At 43.1% G+C, this 25,659-nt stretch overlaps 1 protein-coding gene across 1 annotated transcript in view; it reads right to left on the reverse strand.

Annotated features, from left to right (window-relative positions):
* Nucleotides 1–25,659, reverse strand: part of LOC144473044 (uncharacterized) — a 211,957-nt gene that overhangs the window by 177,685 nt on the left and 8,613 nt on the right. The window contains exon 2 of the mRNA XM_078186587.1: nt 22,574–22,699. Within this exon, the coding sequence (XP_078042713.1) occupies nt 22,574–22,698 (125 nt within the window). The 5' untranslated portion in view covers nt 22,699. The remainder of the gene's footprint in view (nt 1–22,573; nt 22,700–25,659) is intronic.

A 25,659-nucleotide genomic window follows, 5' to 3' on the forward strand; every position in this document is an offset into this window, starting at 1 on the left:
GATCGTTCTGTGTAGCCGCCGCTGAGATCTATTTCGTCAACCATCGATGATCTTTGTGTAGAATGAAAATTAAAATACAACAGTATTCTTACATACTTTAACTCTTTGGGTCGTAGATCTACTCTCAGGCATCGAAGCTATTTAGGATTACATCCTAAAGCATTAACTCTTTGCACTCGAAGTCACTTCAACTGCAAATCTAAAATAATTTTCCCTGCTCTTAGTATTTCCATTTTATATAACAAAATTCATTCGACGCGTATGAAATTGAGTCTCGTGACTCATATAACATATATACTTTCAACAATTTTTTAAATCTATGCTTTGGCGATATCTATCAAAATAATTTTCGAACGTGTTACAAGAATTTTAATGGCGCCGCAGAGTCGCCGCTCGAGTGCAAAGAGCTAATAAATTTCTTCCACTTAATCTTAAATATCACGTATTATTGTCTGTTCAAAGGATATTAATCCAACCAGCATGACGTTTATCTACAACCTTAATAGGACCGCAAATGGTGACATGGTTGCACTGTTTTACAGGTGACGGTCGTCGCCGCGATAGACCGCGGATTCTCGATAACAAAAACTCTCCGCCAACCGGTATAATTTTATGTAGCATCCGACATAGTTTTCCAGACGGATTGAAAAGCTCTGGAATAAAAAGTTCGGGCCTTGGTCTCTGGCACGGGGTCCCGAAAAGTGTCAACCTCGCATAGGTATACCAAAGAGGAGGTAACAGTCGCAACCAAAAGGAGCTGCCCATTATGCGCGGAGACGCGGAGGACGAATGATTAATTCCCCCCCCCCCCCCCCGAGATGTTCAAGCGCATCAAGGTCGGCGCTTATGCATGTGTATCGAAGGCTATTCACCGACGGGGGTTCGGATAGAGTTCAGTTCTCACGGCCGCTGGCGAGCAAAGGTATACAACGGCAACGCCGGTGAAACGGATGGCCAGCTTAGCGGCGGAAAGTAGTCGTGCAAGTGGATTAGGTGCTCAAGATTGATGGCCGGGTGTAAACATACAGGTGTAATAGGTATCCGAGGTAACGGACGGTGGACATATGAGTGGAAAGAGTCATCAGGTTTGGCGTAGACGTGGCGGAATGGCCACTACGTTTCCAGTTAACCACTGGGAATAAACTCGCTGGCCGGGCTCCGCTGACAAAAACTGCGGTTCTGATGGAACCGGGATACACCTATTCCAGCGGTGAAGGTAATTTTCCCGGTGCCGGTGTTTCTTACCCGTGTTTTGAATCGGCCTGTAGATAGGCGGCGAGCTTCTCTATTTCTCAGACGGAATTGATACGTGCGTCGCGGTAATGTCCGATGCGAGATTGTGCAGATATTAGAACAAGTTAACGCGGCGGATTGAGTAACAGAAATGGCTTGGGCTGCGCGTTGTATATGCATTCGTTACGAACATTAGGGGATGAAACAGAAAACGCGGATATTATTGCAAAAATGTCGTGACTCGATGTATTGTTTATAGTTCGATGAAATTATTCGAAACTGAATTTTTATTCTGCACGGAGATTCGCGAAGTAATTATAAATAAATAATTACGACGGCTTTTATGTTCATAGACGTTGTGACATTGGAAATGCAATCTCATTTATCTGATATAATTTATATTCATTCATGAGCAGGCTATGGTTCTTTATGCAAAATAAAAATTGCCTGCATCATATGCAAGACGTAAGAGCCAAATGCAATATTATCCATCTCGTAAATATTTCCAACAAATTATAATTTTAGCATTTATAATTCCTTCAAAATTTTTCACTATTTTGTGTTTCATTTATTTCACAGAAATGCACCAAATACACGGACCTTTCGTGACTTTATAATTCATTTTCCTATTTGCTTGCTATTAAACTTAAGAACAGATATCAAACTCGTACAATTTTTACGCACAACAACAAATCGTCCTGAATTTAAAATCTATTTCCTACGCGGCGTATTAACCTTTTAGATACGGCAGGATTTTGCGCAAATAAAGTTTTTCGTAACTAAATTACGATTTTCTCTTAATATATATTTTTTCCGGATATCTATATATAGTACTAATAACATATATTCTTTTCTTAATATATTGTATATACACACTTTCACTTTAATTGTTTGCTTTAATAAATAATAAAACAATTGAGTAAAGCACGAGCCATTCCCGAAAGCCACTATAGTGGCGCGTAGTATCTGAAAGGTTAAAGCGAACTATAGCGAGACTGCTTAGGCTGATTAGATCTTCCAAATAAATCGCGTTTCCTCTCGTTTTCAATTAATTTCGGCGTCGATTGGAAAAGTCCCGGTGTAACTTTCTCGATGACGAAAGCCGCGGGAATGACCGGGATCATTTCATAAGCGGCGCCCTCGACTTTACGACGGCTTTTATTGCGCTCCTACGACGATGTCCGGCATTCGAAAATGCCGAACTTTATCGTCACCTTAAATCTGCCCCTCGTAAAAACGATGACGAGTAAGGAGACGCCGCACTGTCCAGCGGATATATCATTTATTCGTTGAAAGGAAAGCTTCGACGCACTGTTCTCATGGGTAAACCGGGGATGACTCAATATTTGGGTAGCCGTATGCTCGCGATCCGAATTTTATGGCATCGTAACGCGTGTTCGTGCCGGTAATTAATTCTGCACACTATGTAAACCGCGCCGGAGTTTGTTGCAGCGTTACCTGTTCGCGGATCACGTGCACGATGATGCTACAAAATTCTTGCATTAATTATCTTCTCAGGACACTCTTATTGCTACAAATATTTATACACCTGTCATGGAAAATATTTTTATCAACGATGAAAACAAGTACGGTCATAAAAGTTTGTTATTACGTAAATCACTTAATGAGAAAATTGAGCACTATCCTTAATCACTTGCAATAAAATTACTTTCTCAACTGCGTCGATTAACATTTCTGCTTAATAATCTAATCGAGCAATAAACTCGAGTTCCTCGTATTTGATAATAAAAAAATCAAACGTTATTTTTATTGAGAAAAAATAAATAATATTCAGACTAAATATATTACGTGTACAACTTGCGACGCGAAATTTACGTCGTTGCTATAACGCAGCAATCAAAGGATCGCATAATCGTCCTCCGTCATTAGGACCATTTTTTCGTCTCGTCGTTGGAGGTATTAAAATTGCCTCTACGTTTCATCGCGCTACTTAGCATCAATCGTGCTCTCGATTTTACTGCATCGTCGTAATCCCGCGGGTCTCGTGGCGTATCATGCCAAGCGTTAATACCGTCGTCTTGCAGTCAACGTCGAGCACGCACCGAAACGCGATTAGGCCTATAAACAATTTATCTCGGGGAAACTATGAAACCATATATCTGGAATACGCGGCCTCTCGCGAACGATTCGCGCTCGTAAAACTCGGTATCGTACGAAACACGGAATCAGCGACTTGTCAAAGCGAGGCGGAACGACGTCGAGAACGGGGCGCGCGGCTCGGTAAACGATAACGAAACCGGACCGCCGCTGCTACACTGCGCGACAAAATGATAGGACATCCCAACATTTTTCGTGTTTCTCAAAAACCAATAATGCATAAGAAGGTTTTGCATGTAGCTGTATAAACAGTACCCCTTCTTTATTAACACGTGAGAAAACAGCCACTGATTATATATTTTTACAGGAATTATATCCATTTATGTAAGACGAGTACGACAAAATGATAGGACACGTGCAGAAAATATATAATTTTTATTTAATTTTAGTGTTTTATTTAATTTCAATAATGTGTGCACATTCCTTTCTGTTCTAGAACCGCCAACATTCTTCTAGGTAGTGATTTATATAATTTTTTTTAAATAACTACGCGATATTGCGTTCCAGCCTTCTTCAATGGCGGCTTTTAACTCTTCAATTGAATTAGATTGTCTACATTTTCTGTAGACGTTACGAGATAACTGTTCCCAGACATTTTCTCTGAATTTTTTTACGTTTCATATGATCAGATTGTTGTAATATACGCTGTACATTCCTTACATTGGTTTCTATTGCTGCTTCCTGTGATATTTGACGTGCTGTCAGGGTGGAATTTGACGCAATTCATAATATTTTCCGTGCACCACGATCATTCGCAACGCGCGGTCGACCTTTGCTTTTCTTTCTACCGTAATTCTCGGGGTCTTTTAAAAAGTTTCTAATTACATTTCGGCTTCTCCCTATTAATTTCGATATCTTCGAAATGCTTGCATCGTTTCTTAAATTTAAAATAAATTTTCTTCTCGGTTTTATTTAATTCGGTACCACGGCCCATTTTGAAAGATGTAAGCTAATATTTTTAAATATCCAATTACTTAATCTTTATTATTCACTGCTTGTTATTGACAAATAAATTATTTGAATATTATTTGATGTTAGTCTTTCAATGGGCACTTTGCTATTGACTTCTCTGTTTCTACTGTCCTATCATTTTGTCGTGCTCGGTTTTCCCACAAACAGATATCATTCTTGGAAGACCACGTAAACAGTGATCGCTATTTCTTGTATTACTGAAAACAAGGATACTGTTTATATACAGTGGGTCAAAAAAGTATTCGTACACCTAGTCTTTTTGCAATAACTTGATACAAACAAATGATACATAAACAAAAACTATTTCAATTAGTAGTCTACTATTTACAAAGATAATGTGCAAATGAAGAATTTGTAATAACGCATAACAACAAAGTAATGCAAGAAATACAAGAATTTGAGAACCAAAAAAGTATTCGTACACTTTCAGTTATAATTGAAAGCTTATGATTATTGCAGTACTCTATTGCAATTAATATTTTGTGGGCATTCCTTTAGCTTCAATAATGGCCTCCAGTCTTCTTGGCATAGATTCCACCAGTTTTTGAGTTGTTTCTATTGATATTTTTTGCCACTCTTCTAAAATTACTCTTTGTAGGTCCGATTTGTTAGATATTTTTCTTTTTCTTACTTCTATGTCCAACAGGTGCCATAAATTCTCTATTGGATTAATATCCGGGGACTGTGGTGGTGTAATTAATTGTTTGAGGACATTGTATAGTATCCATTCTCGTGTTTTTATTGCTGTATGTTTTGGGTCGTTGTCTTGCTGGAAGTGGTAATTTCCAGTCAGGCCCAATTTAGTTGCACTTTCTTCTAAATTGTCCCGCAACACCTCGATATACTTTTTGGCATTCATTATCCCATCGATAAATGTAATGTTTCCAACACCACTGTACGCCATACAGCCCCATATCATTACGTTTCCTCCGCCGTGTTTCACAGTTGGTCTAATATTCTTTTGTTGAAGCTCAGTATTAGGTTTCCTCCAAACAAATCTGTTCCCATCTGACCCAAAAATGTTAAATTTGGACTCATCTGAGAAGATAACACGTTTCCAAAATTCAATGGGTTTATTTACGTACGTTTTAGCGAAACCTAGACGCTTTTCTCTATTTATATTATTAATATATGGTTTTTTTTCTTGCGGCTCTGCCATATATTTCAGCAGAGTGCAAAATATTTCGTACGGTTTGAGAGCACACAATCTTCCCTGAAGTTGACGCGATATCGTTGGATAAAGTTTGAGCACTTACAAATGGATTTTTTGAAGCCTCTTTAATTATACTCCGACGCTCTCTAACTGTGAGTATCCTTGGCCGACCTGTTCTTGGCTTATTTTCTGTGGTTTTCGTTCTCTCATATTTTTTAACAATGCTCTGCACTATTGTAAAACTTAAATTCAGTTCTTTACCAATTTTTCTATAACTTTCCCCACGTTTTCGAAGGAAAATAACACGATCTCGCACCGATATTGGTATTTCACTTTTCTTCGCTGTCATGATGCTTGTACCGAGTTCAAAGATGCACTAGAGACACATTACAGGCTAATGCTACTATGTAAACAAACAGTTGTTTACGTTTTGGCCAGTATTGCTAGAATACATGTGTGCTTCTTAAAATTTAGCAGTCCAATTGTAAGTGTACGAATACTTTTTTGGTTCTCAAATTCTTGTATTTCTTGCATTACTTTGTTGTTATGTGTTATTACAAATTCTTCATTTGCACATTATCTTTGTACATAGTATACTATTAATCGAAATAGATTTTTTTTGTCTGTCTACCATTTATTTGCGTAAAGTTATTGCAAAAAGACTAGGTGTACGAATACTTTTTTGACCCACTGTAGCTACATGCAAAAACCTTTCTATGCATTATTGGGTTTGAGAAACACGAGAAATTCCGGGGTGTCCTATCATTTTGTCGCGCGGCGTAGAACAGTGGATTCAATAATTGTTACGGATTATCGGAACCGGCCGGAGTCCGACGCTGAAAGTAAACCAGAACAACGACCGAGCGCGAGAGTCTGAAATGTACTCTGAATATAGCCGGCCAGGGACGATTAAACGTTCGGAGATGAACGCGGGCGAAGCTAATTAGCGGCTTTCGAGGCGGCCGGGAGTAGCGTGTGCACCGTAAAAGGCAGGACACGACGCGGCCCCGGGACGCGTGTATAGAAAAGGTGGGCCCCCGGTGGAATCAGAAAAAGTGGCCGGATTCTTCGCCGTAAAAATCGTTCCCCCCGCCATGCGACCGGGGCAGCGTATCTCCGCGCCTCGGATTCCGTGAAAATTATGCCGCCGATCTTTATCATTTCAAGGAGCGCCGAACGCCGCGCGGCGCCGATACATTAAATGGAAGTTGTACCCGATTCGTTTCACGTGGGCTACCGCCGCGCACACACCTTCGACGTGCTTGCGAAATAACGGACGCCGCGACGTATTTTTAATATGATTTTATTGCCACCGGACTGCGGGCAGCTTCCCGACGAGTAACAACTGTTTATTTCTGTGCTTGTCCCACTTTTCTACGCTTCTCCTAAATTCTACGATTTCGAACTAAAAACGTACGTAAAAAGAAAAATTTTCTATGCAAATTAATGATTTATACTTCTATATCATAGTTATGTTCAACGCATTAAAATCTGATAAATATTTTTCGATTGGTGCTGTAGCTCTTCTGAAGAGTTTCAATTTGTACGTCCTGTTAAAAATCGGAAGAAATGCTTGCCGGAGCTTCTAAATCATTCATAATTAATAATCAATATTTTATTTAGTTATAAAGTTTCGTTTAGTACTAACAAAAATAGAAAAAAAACAGCAGTCGTGCATATTTTCTACATTTTGAAATAATTCCAGAAACAGAGTCAGATTTTAGGAAATGTGTATCACAAAATGATTTTAATATATTGTATTAAAAACTAGCAAACCTGGCGAACTCCGTTTCGCCACCAGATGGCTTCGTTTTTTGTAACATTTCGTTCGGGGATTATAAGATGAAGAAAAGTTATTTTTTTTGTTTTATAAACCATATTGGTTTGTAGTACATGCTATGTATCAGAGATGGCGCTGTATGTGAAAAATGATTTTCCCTGTTTTCCTGCTTTTCTGTTGAAATTTTTCCAGAATTTTGGTTGCTATAAACCTCACGGAGCCCGAGACCTTTCCAACGAATGCAAAACCGTGGAAATCGGTTCGTGCGTTCTGGAGTTATAGCGTCAGGAAGGAAAACCCGACTTATTTTTATATAATAGATATATTTTAATAACAGTCTTACAAACAGCGAGGGAACGAGAGTTTGTTTTGTAAGAACTATTGGAAAATTGGCGGTAGCCGGAGCGTGGAATCGAGCGCAGCAGTTTCGCAGGATGTAGATGGGTTCCGTGGTCGACGAAGGTTGTCCACGGGGCAAAGGGACACCGACGGCGCGCTAAAGGACAGAATGGAGATCGGAACAGTGGGAATATCGGCGACGAGCGAGGCTCTCGCGGTTGGATCAGGGGGCTGCTGCGTCGATGAAAGAAGGACGAGTCGGCGCGAAGCGGAGTGAAGCGAACCGAGGCGAAACGGGCGAACGGGCGAACGGGTTGCCGGGCCGAGAGCCGGGACAAGAGTAACCGAAAGGTCTTCAAGTTTTTGCGGGCGGTGCCGCGTACGAAACCTGCGACGCGGAGCGACATTCTTCTTCTCTTCTAACCCTTTCTGTTCGCGGTTCGATGAACGTGAAGAAATCGGAGTCCGGAGACTGAACTTTTAGGGGCATACTTTTTCGGGACGGGCGCGGATAAAAGCGTTTATCCTCGGCCGGGATATACGTTTTACGAGCCACTCCAAGCCCAACAATTATTTCGACTATCTTCCGCGCCACCCGCCCTCCCCCTTTTTCCTCCCTTGAATTAACCACAGATCGAATTGGTAATTTCGTTAGCGGGGAGAAATATGCACGGGAAGATGTTGTTTACAGGCGAACGTAAAACGCGGAGTGTTTGCGTTGCCTGCGGCGACAGGATGTGCTCGAATGAAGCTTATTCCGCGTAGGAGAATCATTTTTCAGTAATATTGTTCGTATGATTTTTTTAGTTGAGATTACGCGGACAAATTTTATTATTGTAACATAGTGCAAGATTAAATCGAACAGACCTGGCTCGTGATTCTATTATTACTACATCTCTTAATTTTATTAGAACTCACAAAACGTAAAGTAAGAGAATTAGAATAAAACGCAGGTGGTCGACTTAAACTGTCCCATGAAAACGAGCAAACGTTAAAACAGAATCTCGCATGTACTTTGAAAAACGGGGTTCAAAACACCGTCTACTTATCATTCGATCCGAATTTCCCGTTCCCCGACTAATCGTGTCAATAATCCGAGATCAATCGCCGGATGCCCGTCAACCATTCATTACCTACGCGAACGCATCATTACCCCCCTTTGAGCAGTTCACGAATTCCATCGGATTCATTAAAACCTCTTTTCCCGGTGGCTTCCATCACCGCTCTCGCGAATTTTTAATCTCCTGATCGGTCGGCGCACCCCTTTTTTTTCGATCCCATGGTAATCACCTCTCCAATAAACATAACGCGGGGCCTAACATCGGAGCCACTATAATCGCCTAAAGTAAAACGTTCAAGACCCCGATAAAAATGCGACGCAGATTCGCCGGCGATAACAGCGGCAAGAGTCTTCCACCTGATACGGGGGACACGAAAAACGTCGCAACAAGAAGCGACCGAGATAGAAAGCCTTCATTTTGACGAACGCGAAACGATGTCGTCCCGTGCTTCCCTTCCTTCTTTTTTTTTTTCGTCGCTTTTAATCGCCGCCGCGAGACCCTCGAATCGAAGCTACACGGCTCTTCAAAATGGCGGTCCCGCCACGCGAACTTCTTAAGAGCATGTGCTGTGCACGTCGATAATTAGATAATTAGTCCGTGAATACTAACTAAACATATTGTATGGTCATTGCAAAAGATGAGAGAGAAATAAAAATGACTTTCTTTAATAATGAATTATTGCTTAATGAGTTATTATGAGTTATTACTTTCACACGAATATGTTCTCCTATCTCCGTGTTTGTAAAATATAGCTAACTAATACCCTGAGAATTTGACACTCTTAAATAAAAAATGAATAAATAAATACAGTAATGAATAAATATTTAAAGGCACCCTACTCGACACTTTGATCACCTACGAATCAACCTGAACAAATCCACGCCATCGAAGCAACAACGTACAGAATAAAATGAAAACGAGACACGCCAAGGTGCGCTTGGTTTTAAAACCACGAGTAGCCAAGGTACGTTTCATTTCGAAGCCGCTAGAAGTCAAGGCGTGCTTCATTTCGAAACCGCCGAAAAACTTCTCGTGGTCGGATGGCCGGTTTTAATACACGCGGCTGGTTCCTGCGGTAATTTGCGAGTTCCGAGAACCGCAAAGATAGCCGGAGAAATTAAACCCGGGGAACGGCAGATAAAGGTGGCACACGATCAAGCTCAGCGATTCGGGCCCCGGCGCGTTCTCGTTTTTCGCTTTCATTAGGTATGAATCGTATCTCATCGGGCGTCGGGTCCGACATGCAACCTAACCCTTGCCGATACGTGAGTTAAGTGCGAAATTCGCTGACGAGAGAAACACGCATTTCCGATACGAAGCGATCGCGAACTAGGGTAACGGAGCCGATTACTGTGGGCCGACCAACGCTCGGCTTTGATTTGTCCTTGGACAGAATTAACATTATATTTGTCGAATGAAAACCATTTACCTTTCTATTATTTTATTTTATTTAATTATTGAAGAGATTAGTTTTAATTTCCGACAGAATTAACTTAATTTCCAATCTCATCGAAGACTAAACGAAATAACAGAATAAAAGAATTTACTTATTCGTAAAGTTACTCCGAAGAATTGTCGATCAAATTAATTTCGTTAAAAGCTAAAGAAAGGAATAAAAATGTTCACGACGTCCGAGTCGATAAAAGTAAAGTTAATTATGCCCGTAAACAAATCAAAGGCACAGCAACCGGTTCCCACTGTCCCGTATCTCTCGAACTCCCGTCGAACGCCAACGCTCGTCGACCGCGGTCATCACCGAGATCACAATTACGGTTTTTATTGGATAATTCTCAGCGAGTCTACAGGCACAGGCGATAGTTTCGCGGAATATGCCTGTAAAATCAGTTCGCGGCGATTACAGACCGTAGAAACGTTCGTAGTCGGGACTGCCGTAAGTTATTGTGGACTCCGAGCTGTTATGCAAAATATCCTTCGGATTTAATCGCCGCGATTTGGTTGGAATTGATAGAGGAATCGAGAGTGCGATAACTTCTGCTGGTACCGGCGATATCATAGTAACTGTACACCGTGCGATAAGCGGAACTGGTTCTCGTGGATTAGACGTTTCAGGCCGCCTTTGCCTCCGCGGCTATTATAACGCTCTTCGACTATTCAACGGATTACATATGTGATCCAGCGGATCCCTGCCTATTTTATGACACGATGAGAGCGGTAACTAGGCAGGTAACTATGATTTCCGTGCAGTTTTCCGTTCTGAAAGACCATCGAGGTTACGCTTAGCGCGGTAAATCAGATCCCAGCGTTCGCAGGCCGTGGATGCATACAGAAGAATGAAATTCAACTGGGTATTATGGGCTGACCTACGGATGAACCTCGGAGGAAATGTTGTACGAAACCCCCATCTCTAGTACCAGTTAATGCAGTAACAAACTATCTGTGTAACGCATCTCTGGTGCTGTGGCACTCGTTCTGTATTATTTAAACATTAAGACATTCTCCTTTTGTGACGGATATCGCAATATAAAATGTATGCTGTTGCACCAACTATCTATGAAAAAATATTTTTAACCAACAACTACGAACTATTTGTTTCGATTATTAGTATTAATAACAACTGTGGAGGTATACATATTTTGCCAATATTTAATGGAAAATCCTTGGGATAATTTTATGGCAGATGAATTCTTTTCCTGTATTTTTTAATTAAAAAAATTCCTATCAAGCTTCAAATTAAAGGTAAATAATTTAGACTAGCGTTTAGAAATGTTGTGTACTATCTACTATTAAATTACATAGTTGTCTACTGGAAAAATTTCCATCAACGTGAAATTTCTGCAAATGAGTTCAACATTATACTAAAATTCACACCACCACAGATAGAACTAAATACCTAATAATTGAAAACGGGCAACTGGAAAACTACTTCGCAAGGAACAATTGCAAACGATGGGTCTAAACGGACCCAAGTGACCGCGTCGAGAAGTCAGCGCCGAGTGTACCTGGCGTACCACCTGTCCATCCCCGTTCTTACACTGTAACTACCTTAACGATCCTCTAACGAGTTCGCCGACCACCGACCGACGGGGAGGGTCGGTGCAAATGATGTTAATCACGGTCACGTCTGCGTATGAAACGCCGTAGACGTCTTCACCGGAAACAACAATGGGACACGCGGCGACATCGTCGCGTTTAGAACGCCGCGCGCCGTTTTACCGTTCCCCGAATGGCGTTAACGGGGCGCGTCGTTCGCTCGCTCGCGCGCGCGCGAGACTATTTCGGGTCACGGATAGTATTCGGGGTCAGGCGAGGTAGCCACCGGAGACCCGGGGACACAGCGTTAATTGCGTCTTGCTGACACGGGCTCCGATTACCTTTCTCGGTAGCCGGAGTGCGTCCCTTCCGCGTGACGCGCGCGAGAAAACTCCGACTTTTCGGTAAGGCCGGCGCGCGCGCGCGCGCGGCCAACTTCCTGAACACTTTCGTGCCGCCGAAACAATACTTTTGCCGTGCCTGCGGTCGCATTGTTTGGAATTTACTTCCGTAAGGTAAAGAAGATTGCCATTTCTGCGACTAAGGGTACGTTTGTGCTGCGATGAAGGATACTTTCTATTGTTCATTGTGAAAGTGTTCACACGAGAGCAAGATTTGCTATACTATTCTTGCTTTCTATACTGTTTTTAATTTTTAAAAATTCCTAAGATTATAAAGACTTTTTTTTGTAGACAGAACAGATTTATACATAATCTCAATTCTGTTATTATGATAATAAAATATTGCAGAGGATATGGACAAGTACAGCCTTTGCTAGCCGAAAACAGATATTTTTTAAACAGATTGCTTCGACATTCTTTATTAAATTATCTATTTCCTAAAAATTCTATATTTAAACTTAAAAACAAAGCCAATCGAACACATACGATATAATTACAGTAATTTCCACGCTTTCCAAAGATATTGCAACAGCCTGATTAAATGAAATTGGTCAAACGTGGATCCATTCCAACAAAACAAAATAAAACTATTCCATGGCATTATAGTCTTATCACTCTCATCGCGGATTCAACACAAGCGTAAATCCTCGCAACTACACCGTAAAAATTAACTTCATGAAAAATGAACATGATGAAATGACGAATCCCGTAAAAGTACCGATTTCGGTGGCTCAAAAATGCCCCCCCCCCCCCCCTTTCTCTCTTGTTCAGAGGACCGGCGATCCGTGGTTTCGATAAAGAGGAACCGCAGGAATTTCAGCGTTTCGACGTCGCCAGAGCACAATGAATTATCCGAGCTCGAAAAACGTGTATCGAGAGTGTGAAAGACTCGATCAAGGCCAGCCAGGTCCGGCGAGCCGGGAGCATCGATCAAAGTCGACCGGAATCAAAGGATTAAAACGCTTTCAGGCTTTCCTCGGGACCCGATAGCGACTTTTCAACGCTCCTCGCGGTTTTCAGGGTGCTACAAGTTTTTCTCTCGCTCCATTTATTCTCGTGACAGTCGACTGGCAGACAAGACCAGTTGGTAGCTGACCGAGAGCCAACCTAGTGAATCTCAACTTCATCTCCGACGCCGTCGGTTCGATCATTCCGCGGATTAGAGGATCCGCCGCGCATTGTCATCGACGCAGCTTCTGTCCAAATAAAAAGTCGATCGGGGACAGTAATTAACGTCGAGGTCAAATATATCATCCAGTTCTCTGCGTGGCCAATCAAATCGAGCAAACAGTAAACTCTGTGCTTTTCGTTAATAACTCGCAAACAAAGCCGCGAATTTCATTTACTCCGAAGAAAAAGTTACTTCGATTAATTACAGGAATCCCTCATTTCCCGATTAAAAGAATGACATCTGCGACACCCTGTATAGGCCATCGGCACAAGACGACGACCAGAGAAACGACCACATCGTTAATTGCATCCTAAAGTCCCAACAGCCATAGCATCGACTTTTTTCCCCCCGGTCAGCATCCGCCATGTTCGGAAAAATCATTGATGCGTCTTGAAACGTGTCGATCGACTTTGGTCATTGTTCTCTCCGTTACGCTGTCGCGTAGCGAAGGAACTCGGAGGAAATGGTGCCGCTGCCATATTTGAAACTGGTTAATGGTAACTATGTTGGTTTTGTTTCTTGCAACATCGCCGCAATCGGGGCAACCTATTTCTCTAGCTTCGGTGCTTCGTGACCTGCGAATCTTGCGCTACGAGTCACTCCGCGCGACGTCCTCTCGCGCGATCGTAGGAGTTGCATGCTTTTTTGCATCGCCAAGTTACTTCGAGGTATCATCGTTAGGCTGCTTATGGTTTTGCGCGCAGAAGTTCGCATCGAACAGGACGAACAGCAGAAACTTATGGCCGGAACCTGTTGCTACAATTAAATCGGGAGGTGAGTCAATTCTGGCGTAGCGCCTCTGCTTCCTGCGATTCGCGCAACGGACTTCATCGACGCCGAACCTTGCCGCCATTTTGTATCTGTGCCAACTTCGAACGAAAGCTTTTCAAATACACATTACATTCTCTTTAACTTACCTATCGAGAGAAGACATTTTAACACTAGAAAGACGGGAACTTGAAGACGGGAAAATGACTGCTTTTCGGCAATATAGGTATAACACACATATATATACCGGAAATGAAGGAGGGGGAGGGGGGCAACAATAATGATTAATAAACACATTTATATGTTGTAGAAAAAGTCACAAAATTATAAGAAGCTGTGTCATTATTTACATAATTATTTTTCTAATTGAAATTGAAAAGCAGCGAAAATGACTTGCTTAGGCAACCTAGTGTTAAACATATTCTGTGGACGAAGTAAATGAAAGAGCTGAATTCGTTTTTCACTTCATTGTGGCTAAATAAAAATAAAGAACTTCCTTTTAGAAAATTAAAATATCCTGCAAGTGACTTCGACAAATGTAATAAAACCTTTTCATCTCGCATTAACGTATTCTAAGGAGAAGAAAAACACATAAGAAATATTTTTGACGGTTTTTTCTCGATGTAAATTTTTCCGGTCACTTGCCGGTTATTTCAAGCGGCGCTCGATTTACATATAAGTAAAAAAGTGCTGCAGTAAATTGAGGAAAACAGCGAGAACATTGAATCTACAAACTTCTCTCGCGACTGAAAATGCCGTCATTTGACCGGTCTGGTAGGTTCAGCGTTCAGCGAACGAGGATCCGTGGCTTAGTCATTATTATCAGCGCCTCCTTATTGCTCGCAGACTTTGGTGCGTCATAGTACGTCGTCTGGTTTGCTCGGAATCGATTGCGTATCGGCTAGCGTTAAGCTACGAGCTGGCAGACGATCGGTTCTCCAAAGAAGCGGTGTCCTCTTCATTAAGATAAACGGGAATACATATATGTGTATATATATATCTCGTTGGCGGTGGAACTGTTTTGCGAAAGTTGACAAAACAAGTTTGCGTTCATGCGAACAGGTGTTTCCATGAAGGCGAAGTCGTCAGAAATGATTTCGCGATCGGAAAGCACGCAGCCAATTTAGCGGCGAGCTATAGGTACGCGGAGCGCGCGCGCTCTGCGCTCACAATGCAGATCGACAGACCCGATATCGAAGCGGACTTTCTATTCCCGTTTCGAGCATCTAATCAATATATCCGGCGTGCCCGCGGAGTTTCTAATTTATTAGAACATCGATTCTAATTAACGTTCGACGATCTCTCTCTCGTGCCAGCGGTGGTACACCACTCTAAATCATAACGGGTGCAAAGGCTTGTTAAAGCATCTCCCAGGCCACGTTTACGGCAACTTCCGTTGCAGACGCGAGGGTCGCCAATCAGGCTTGGATACGAAGCGATCGGGGGGCCGTCACGCGAAAAATATGAATCCACCGCAATCTATTAGCGGTAATAATCCCGAGCATTAAAGTGTACGTCGGCGAAAAGAAAAAGTAGATGAAGCTATACGCAGGGCACACGAGAAGGCGATCGCTATTTCCCCGTAATTATTATGAGAGCCTGGGCGCATCGGATCGTAGGAGCGATCCCCGACGGATTTGATTCCCTGGCACGGCTATATCGACGCGTTTCCTCCTCCCCGTATTCCGTACAACGATTTTATTCGGTACACGCTCTTCAAATTAGAACTTGCAGTTCCTAGGTACACGAACGCTGATTGCCGTGTGTTTATCGCGGCCGAGCATTAAAACGCCAACACGGGGGACTCGGGGACTGGCGAACGTGTTAGCGGGAGGGACTCCTCGGGAAAATGGAAAAATCGGATATGTCCAGGAAGCGAAACCAGAACACCTCGCGTCCGGTCCTCCCGTGTGTTCGCAATTTTCACGGACGTCAGGAGACTCTGTCGTAATTAAGAACGACGCGAGTAGCCTCGTTTCACTTTGATTAGGTGCGTGCCATGGTTCTGGTCTTGTTTTCGGGTTTCCGTTATTTACACAGGATGTGTAATAAATTGATCGTTTTGATACCATAAATTGGTCTGCGAAATATTTTCTCTCGTTAACACTAGGTTTACGGAGTAATAAAAGCAGCCGTTTTATATTTCTTATAACGATTTATTCTAATCGTTAATGTAATCCATAAATGAATAAATATAAATAATTATAGTAAATATAATCGATAAATAAGCAATAAATTTATCTTTAAAATCTGAATAATAGTACATTAACAAATCAGTGATCCGTCATTTTGACGGATTCCGTAAATCTAGTGTTAAAGGAGACGTGAATTAATCTGCAGAGTAGTCTCTTTCATTAAAATTAACTTCAAATTCAAATTCAAATTCAAATTCAAATTCAGATTCAGATTCAAATTCAAATCTAAATATATTACTTTCATTTTTAGAAACTCCTTCCATCTTCCTACTTTTCTTTACTTAATTCTTTGGTAATTGTTGCTCAAATTTCACCTAAATTTATCTTAAATTCTAGTTACTTATACACTAATTCCTCTCTACTTTAGTTACTGTTACCTGTCAGAGCAGTCCCCGGGTCTCCTTTACAAACGTTTCCGTCGCACTCATGATTTGAAATTTGTTCATTGCCGGCCAGGCGAAAGGCTTCTCCCGTTTCTTAATTAATCTATCATACATCTAGCGACAGTGTCAGCGTCGACAGGTGAGTCTACTTACACCGTGGCCCGTGGCGAAGGTATCAGGAGCGGCGGCCGAGGAGAGCGCTGACAGTCTCGTGTCTCGGACCACGGCGTCCCGGCGCGCGCGGCGAGCTCCCACGGGGATCTGGTCTCCTGGCAGCCCCTCGACGCCAACCCCCAAACAAAATGGACTCCCGCGGAAGGTAGGTGGCACTGGGACACGCCGCGTGAACAAAAGCGGCGCGAGTTTTCGATGGAATAACGTTAACTGGCGTCGAGCCGGCACGGTGAACCTGCGAGCCCGAACCGAGACGCGCGCGGTCGCGGACCAACTTTGCTCGAGGAGAGAAGGGGGTTCGGTATGTTAATTACAGGCCAACATACGTCTGCCCCCTTCCCTCATCTTCGGGGCCCGGCGTACTGTATCCCGTCTCGTTCTTTCTCATCGGGTTAGCTCGGTTGCCAGCCGATTCGTCTTGGAACGGCCCATCGCCGGTCTCGTTGCACGCAGGGCTCGCGTGAGACCGACGAGTCGACCCTACGACCCGAAGCCGAGGAACCTTCTTCGTTTTGCCCTCTTTCGATCTCCGCCAGAGAGAGCTCGCTCGGAACCATGGCCACGCTTCCCCGCGTTTCTCCGTCTTCCTCCTCGTCTTCCTTTCCCTCGTCCTACCTCTTCCTACGTCCCGACGGCGTTCACCTACGGCGAGATTCACAGTGGCAGCCGATATCGGTCGCCCCGTTTTTTCCGACACATTTTCGCTCGAACCGTTCGAATCTGTTCGAGCTGCAGATACCACGTGCTTCGCGCGGGGGTTGGAGAACAATAATCTGCACGGTGAACATTCTAGCGCGTTCACTTGCACTGTGGTTATACCTACTGTACAACTAGTCCGGGAAAATAAATTTGAATTTCCGCGCTGTCGATATTTCATTAATTAATACAAATTTGAATATTTCTTTTTATGCATGAATTTATTAACGACGAATAAGTGTTGATCAACGTATCTCTAAGAGCAACGATAGCGCAAATAGTTGATATAATGCAATCCCTTCTGTTTACGAACAGCTTCTGCGCATAGTCAGCATATCGTATAACAATAATTTCACAATAACATTATAATCGCTTTGCTATTTTATTCTGTTCTGTTCACGAGACATTTTCGACGTAATTGCTGACGATGTAATGTCTGCGCGTTTCTTCATATCGCGTTGCATATTGCACGTGTTTGAAACACATATGTAGAAGCCACCGGTATTTAATGCACCGTGCGCGAAACAATATTTATGTCTCCGGCATTTCACAGGCAATTAACTGTGCTATTAGATACTCGCTTAATTGTGTGATTAGATATAGCGTCATTAAAGCAAAAAAAAAAATGAAATTAAGATTAAAAGTAATTGCTGTAATTGCTTGTTACAAGATATGAAAATGCAAGTTGTTACGTCTCGCTCGTTCACATTTTCAAAATGAAAGAAGTACATCAAAAGGTCATAAATTTAGGAATTAAAAACAGAAAATAAAAAAATTTAGAAAATGTATAAATTAAAACGGTCTACACCTTGACATATCGCAATCACTTTTATTTCTAAAGTACCGAGCAACGGATTTCGAGGTTCAACATCAATAATTATGCAAATTCTGTTCGACGAAAGTTTAAATAAAATATAAGGGTAGTATGTAAGGGTAAATCCTAATCTTTTCGAAAAAGATAGAATCAAAATTGAATTCTACGCCTCTAAAAACCTCGAAGACCGTTCTCCTCGCAACAATTAACAGATAAATAACGAAGCCCTTAATTTAATTCAGGTTTTAAGAGTTCTTAAACCACCGTGGAACGGCCGACCGGCCGAAAAACGGGCTCCGCTGTGAACTTAGCCTGCACGTTGGCCCCCCCCCCCCCCCCCCCCCCCGGTTGGCCAGACAGGCCGATTTCTCGCGTCGAGGGGGCTGCCCACGGGAAATCGACCGGCAATTACCGCAGCAGCGCGCAGGGCCCCGGACGAGACGTTCCTCCGATTCGAAAGCGTTTCGCGCTTCCCCGGAGAACCAGCCCCGGGAATCGAACCCAGAGCCAGTCTCAAGGTCCGCCACGGAATTCGCTAGGGAGCAACGGGGATAATCGTTGATGCTCCGTGAAGTATTTACTTAGCTCTTCCTCGGGCACCGGCTCAGCCAACGCTCCGAAGACTTCGCCGGAGGAGAGATTTTCGCCGAGGACGGGATTATTATGCTGATGGGAAAATAATGGCGGCCACGGCGGGCTCCGGGCACGAACTTTCCTTCCGCCGTGGTTCGGAATCATCGTCAGCCTGGACATGCTTCGACATTCAATTTATCGACAATTCTTGGACACATGGCAGCTCGCGCGGTTTTAAACACTTTCAATTTGTTAGTTGTCGTCGTCCGTCTTCGGTATTTGTGAACCAGAGATGGTGACGATCATGTTTGGTATTTTAACGTTTGCTGAACGCTTGGGAGTACGTCATAATGAAGTTTTCTTATTAATTAAATCGCTTTGTAATTTTATCTAGTTACATGTTTTTGGCGTCCTGATAGATATTTTTGCCGTCTTGTATATATCCGTCCTGAAGAAATGGAAACTCAAATTAATATTCTCGTGAAAAATTGCTAACTGATTGAAACGTTACAATGTGTATTATTTTAAATGTTAAAATGCTATGAAAACAATTGATTGGTTATAAAAATATCGAACTGGTTAACTCGACTAGTGAGATCCGAAGGACGTAAGTGAATCATTTCTTTTGTTACCATTATCGTGAAGGCAATGTTCAAACTTCTTCTATGACGCGTACATCGAAACAATCGCTAACAGGGTTCCGATAGATAAAATCACAATAACAAGTCTATTAACATCTTAACTATCTTATGATTCACCTATGAATCACAGATAAATAACCTAATCGTAATAAATAAGAACGTGCCAGTCTACGTCTCGCAATAATTGCAGACAATTTTTATTTCGCATAAATCTACCGATAACAAATCAACGAACACGAATTTTCATAAGTGGGAATGTTTGAACAACGACAAATACACCGCGTCATTGTACTAACAAATGCTATAGTTATACGATGTACATAAGTGGAAGCCGTAATGAAAACGAATGCGAAACATTTTACGTCTGATGTTCTGTCAGCGACGGAAAAAGAACTGCAAGAATAGCATCGATGTCTCAGGCAACAGAGTTGATCCCGCGGAAAAAGCGGAGTCATAAGTAATTGATAAATAATCGATCATGAAAACCAGTTAGTCGTGCTCTGTCTCTATGTTGCGCGTGCACCGGCGCGCGCGTCGTAAATTGGTCTCCAGCAAAGACGGGGTTAGTTATACGGCGTTCCATTCGAAATAGTCACAGCGAGCGCATATGCATAAACAACACGTCCGCGGTGTGTACACTGCGGTTTTCAAATTTCTCATCGACACAAGCGCAAATCACTCTCAATAATTCTTGCAACGGGCACTGTCATTTTTTACCGACTCATCCGCGTCGCGGTTCTCCGGAAACGTTCTAAAATGCACCTGCTTGCATTCTTGTTGACAGTTGGGAGCATATTTTGCATTATTTCTGGATCATGCTTTGGTTTAATTTCTTCAAAATACAATCAGCGATAATGATGTCGAAATGATATGTACTAAATTAATTGGACAGTTTCATTTTATGATTTGTCCTTTTGGAATTAATGAAACGCGTCCTAAAATGCACTTGGCTGCATCCTAGCATATTTGGATTATTTTTTATTCAAATTCAGTACTAGTAATTTCTATCAAAAAATCGATGACGACTAAACTGAAACGATTCAACGCTGGAAGCGTTGAATCAATCAGGGACATTAGTTTCTGATTTGTAAAGTTACTAAAGTTATAAAAATTTTTCTATGGCAAACTTTGGTCATTCAAGCATACATTAAACAGAAATTATACGAAGTTTAAATAAATTTTATCGTTACTAAGATACAACGTATGCATTAGTAGTTTAATAATGCTACAATTTCAAATTCGTTGTATCAATTATTGTATTACTTTTAAGTATGTCTATTTGGTTTTATTATGTATACTACGCGACGTAGAAGAAGGTCGTAATCCGTAAAGAAGTCACCGAAGTTCATTAATCGCGTTTAGAGCTCGCTGGCTCTGGTTCCAATTCAGACTCTCTCCGTACGTATATAATTGCTCCAAGAAAATCGACAAAACTAACACAATCCCATTTCCGATTACACAGAAATCGCGGAAAACACCGTGGATCTAAACAACATATCTCCGCCCCATTTATCCGTTTTCACTGGCACGCAACGAGCTCATTATTAAAACTTTGCCACCGTAAAGAACGCTCGCGAAACGCTTCGATAAAGACATACCATTGAGCCGAACGATTGCAAAACGACTGTTCGAACAGCCACAATCCCCGATGACTCGTAAAACAGCGGATTCGCATTAAAATCGCGGTACTTCTCACACCGGGAGCGGAAAAACTCGGCTGTATCACGCGATACGGATCGTTTACGCGAAGGTTGGTCGCCCTGTCGGACGTCCACGTTTTATCGATCGCAGGATCGTGACTAACCCCGTGGATCTTGAATCTCTGGCCGCCTCCTTTCCCTATCTCTCTCTCTTTCTCATTCTCTTGCTCTCATTCTCTCGTTCTCTCTTTTTCTCTCGGCCGTAGCTCGAGATAATTTTCCGTTTCGAGCATCGTCGGTTTTTCTGGCATCTTTTTCTCCGCGCCGCACGTACTCGCCGGATTTCACTCGTCCGACCGTGCGCGCCATTTACTTTTCCTTTCCGGCGAGCATCCAGAACGACCCGTCGTCGGTAGAAAATCAAAGAAGGATCGCGTGCATCGTGACCGGGTTCGTTTAGCCGGTATTACCCAAGTATTTACGCCGGCGCGCGGCGTTCGCCAGTAATTTCCCTGGGTGATCGCGTCGCCGCGTAATGATAACTCTGCGGAGCCGCGCGCGGAGCGCCGACGCGCGCTACCATTTCAGAATCAGCGTTGACTTCGCTTTCGTCGAGGTTATCCCGCCCATCCGCGTCTTACGCGTACTTACGTCGCCCGGGGGGACGACCCTGTTCGTCGTCCGACAAAATGAGACACCTTGTACACACTCGTTGCGACCGCCGAACTAATTGTCCCCGTACCCCGGTCCCCTGGATTTAAATTAAACGGAATGTTTTTCCACGCCTCTCGAGCGTGCCTGATCCATCCGGCTCTCTTTTTCTATTTTTCTATTTTTCCGCGCGGTGCGTGCGCGTGTACGACATTCGTTTCTTCCAGTTAGGTACCTTGCCTCGCGTGCTACTCTCAGACTGTAGTTTCTGGTTCGGTTTTGTTCATTTCTGCTCGTTCTTAGCAACCAAGAGGATGGCTGATAGATCGCACGACTAAACGCGTTGCACGATTATAGCAGGAACGATAGTTGAACGAACACCTGTTGATTTTTTAACTGCTATAATGTCGAATTAAACCGCGAATTTTTAAGAATTAAATAGTTGCAATTTAACGTAGTAGAAGCAATTGGAAAATATTAATATACTATTTTTAATCTATCATGATGATTGGGGGAAGAAGAATTTTCCATGTAGTTCCTATTTCATAGAATTGATGGAGATATTTTTTCTCCTCCACGTAGACTCGCTCCGTGATCGTAATAAAATTGCTCGAAGTCTGATTAAATCTTACGGCGTTCGCGAGACGAACCAGTCACTTCAAATGCTCTATACGTTCATCGATAAATCGATGGCGTCGGCGGGAAGCGATGAGCGACGCAGTTCATTGCATCGCGTGCAGGGGCAACCCCCGTGCACGCCCTTCGAAGCGAAAAGGTGAACGTGCTCTCTCGCGACGGACAGAAAATGTGGCTACTCACCTCCAAAAGTGGGGCACGTATCCGGCCGGGCATAAATCTCGACACTGACCGCAGGGTGCACCTTGAAGGACAACATTACCATGCGCGTAACTGTTAGACTGGCCGTCTTGACCGGGTGACAGCATTCTGTAACACACAACAGGTAGAACAGAATGTAGAAGACGGCGATCGCGGACAACCGTGTCAACTGGTCGCACGCGGACAAGCATTTTCCGCGTAAACAAGCACGAATGACAGAAAAATCAAAGGAAGCGGCCGGGGAGAGAGAGAGAGAACATCTCGTTCGATTAAATTACAAACACCCGTGTGATATCTTTGAATTATCGCGAGGAACTCGGAACGCGTCGAACTTGTAATTCAGGTTTACTTTTTTACTGGCTGTTTAACACGGTATGGGAAACACAGCGCGGCGAAATAAATCAGCCCGGCTATAATTAATCCCCGCGAAAGGCTATTAAAAATATCGATTTCACCGGCGGGCCATCGTTATAACAGAATATCACAGTGTTTCCTCATTATAATCGCATTAGCATCTTCAGCGTCCGGCTCGGCGTTACCGGGGATGACACACACACACACACACACTCACTCTCGCATACACAGCCGGCTACAATGAATCATTCTCTGCTACAATATTCATTCGTTAGTGCCACCTTCGGCATCCGCGAGAGATAATGTAAAATTGCTGGCAATTTGGGCGACGTTTGAATCGACCTGCTAGCGAAGCAAAGCGGATTCGCGTTAATCAGCCTTCGAGTAATTGCGATTATCATGGATTAAGGGAATAATCACTGCCGAAGGCATACGGAAGAGGTCTGTTCTCTTCAACCCTCCTATGTAGTCTAAATTTTTCAGAATGGTATAAGACGAAGGGAAACGCGAATATGAAGCATTATTGATTTGTCTATTTAATTTGCTCGTTTTGGATTTAATCTGTAATTTGCGAGGTCTCTTAAATTTAACGTTTAATAAAGTATTAAATAAATAAGATAAGTAATCTTTGAGGAACCTGATAAACGTATATATGACACTTCCAAGTTCCAACTTCTTTTTAAAAGATGACCTTTGTTCATCAGACGATCAATTGTCTATCATTCTAAAAATGCTATATAAATTTTCTAACGAACATTAAAATATTTTGACTTGAATTTCTCTTAAAAATCCTTATAATTTAAATTTGAAATAAAAATGTATAATTAACTGGAAAGCTCTGGCATCCGACAGGGATTAAGATTAAACGGAATTTAAGAGAGGATAATTTAAATTTGCATTGTCAATTATTTCAAGGCATGCGAAATCGATTATCGTTCCACAACTCTGTAAAATTCGGAATGTTAAATACGTAAATTCTATCGCTGCATTCTTGGAGACCGTCTTAAAAGAACGTTACATCGAATATAGTCAGTTCCAAAGTGGCAATAAATTTGCACCCGGAATCTTATTAACGTCAAGAACCGCATAGAATGAGTCGATTAGTCTCAGAATCGAAATGCCCGATCCGATTGTCCACAGGTGTCCCGAAAAGCTTCGGACGGCTATGAATTGCCACGGCGAACGAGCTGGAGCATCGAGAATGATTCTTGATGAGCAGTTGTCGCTTCGGGTTTATTCGGTTTCATGCAAATGGCAACGCGCCCGTGATCTTTAATTTAACGAGTACAGGGGCCAAGATAATGCCGGCGATCACCATAAACTACGATAATTATCGTAAAGTAACGTTACCGCGATGCCGGCCCACCGGGGCGTTATTAAATCAGACAAATGATTCGTTTATTACTGCGGCGGTTAAAATTAACGTGTGCAGACGGGGAGAAAGAGAGAAAAAGATAAATGGAAAATAGGAAAAATAAAAAGAGAGAGAGAGAGAGAGAGGGAGAGAAGAGGAAAGAAAAGGAGAAGAAAGAGAGAAAGAGGAGGAAAAGAGGAAAATAAAGAGAGAATAAGGGAGAAAGAGAAAGGGGGAAAAAGAGGAAAAGAGCAAGACAGAGAAAGGGTAGGCGCGCGTACTCTCGCGGCGCTGTTCGGTTCGACGGTAGACAAATTTTACGCGATCGGCGGTCTCGTCATCAATCTTGGTCAAATTCAGGAGCCGATCCTCTTCGTCTCGCACCTGTCCCGCTCGTTTTCCCGCGTTTGCCACCGAAGCCGCCTCTTCCCGTTACCGGGCAACAACACAACAGGCCTCGCCGCGAAAATAATTAATTAAAGGCGCCATCTAATAGGCTGGAACACGAGCGATTACACCCTTCTCGAATCAATAATGGGAAGCCGGTAATTAACGGGTAAGCGGTGTCCCGCGAGCCCTCGGTCGGCGTCGATTAACCGACACCAGATAATTACACCTTCCTGAAATTTTATTACAAAGAAAATCCTTTGAGGTAGAACGAAGAGCGGGATAGAAGGTAGTAAAGAGCAACAAAGAGGACGGGAGCGAGCGAACCGGAGCGGAGAAAACGGTTCGTCATACGTCTCCGATGTATCCTTGCCCATTGAAAAAACGTCCCAGGCCTCGTTTCGTTTTGTTTTCGAGGCGGCGTTGGCAACGGCGACGGCATTATAAATATTTCCCCTTCGAGAGATGCGATCAAAAATAATGGCGCAGCTGTGTGCAGCCCGTGGAAACCGAGCAAAAAGGCGCCAGGTTGAACCAGGTCGATAAGTTACCCGGCCGTTTAACGAAACGCGCGCCGATCGGCCTTTTTCTTTTCGTCGGCGTGTCCGGGGGCCTCGGTCACGGCCCATAAAGCGAAATTGAAAATCGCGAGAGCGGGTTTACGGAATCGATCGAAAACGAGATTCGGATTAGGATCGCGGGAGAAAGTTTCCGAGGCGCCTTCGCGATGACCAATGTCGATCGTTGTCCCGGTTCGCGTGGGCGTGCGGGGATCGCGAGACAGGGGACGGAAAGAGAAATGGAACGCGGGAAGGATTGAGAAGCGATCGAGAGTCCGTTCGACCACGACTTCGTTACTCGATCCAGCAGCGAAATGAGACGGCGGCTCGGATCGCCGCCGCGCGGCGACGCGCTCAGCAGTTTTATGAAAGACCCTGACAGGAACTACAAGGTCGTTCATGGTCTCGCGACC

Source organism: Augochlora pura, chromosome 7, assembly GCF_028453695.1.
Source record: "Augochlora pura isolate Apur16 chromosome 7, APUR_v2.2.1, whole genome shotgun sequence".
In the NCBI taxonomy this organism is placed as follows: Eukaryota; Metazoa; Arthropoda; class Insecta; order Hymenoptera; family Halictidae; genus Augochlora; species Augochlora pura.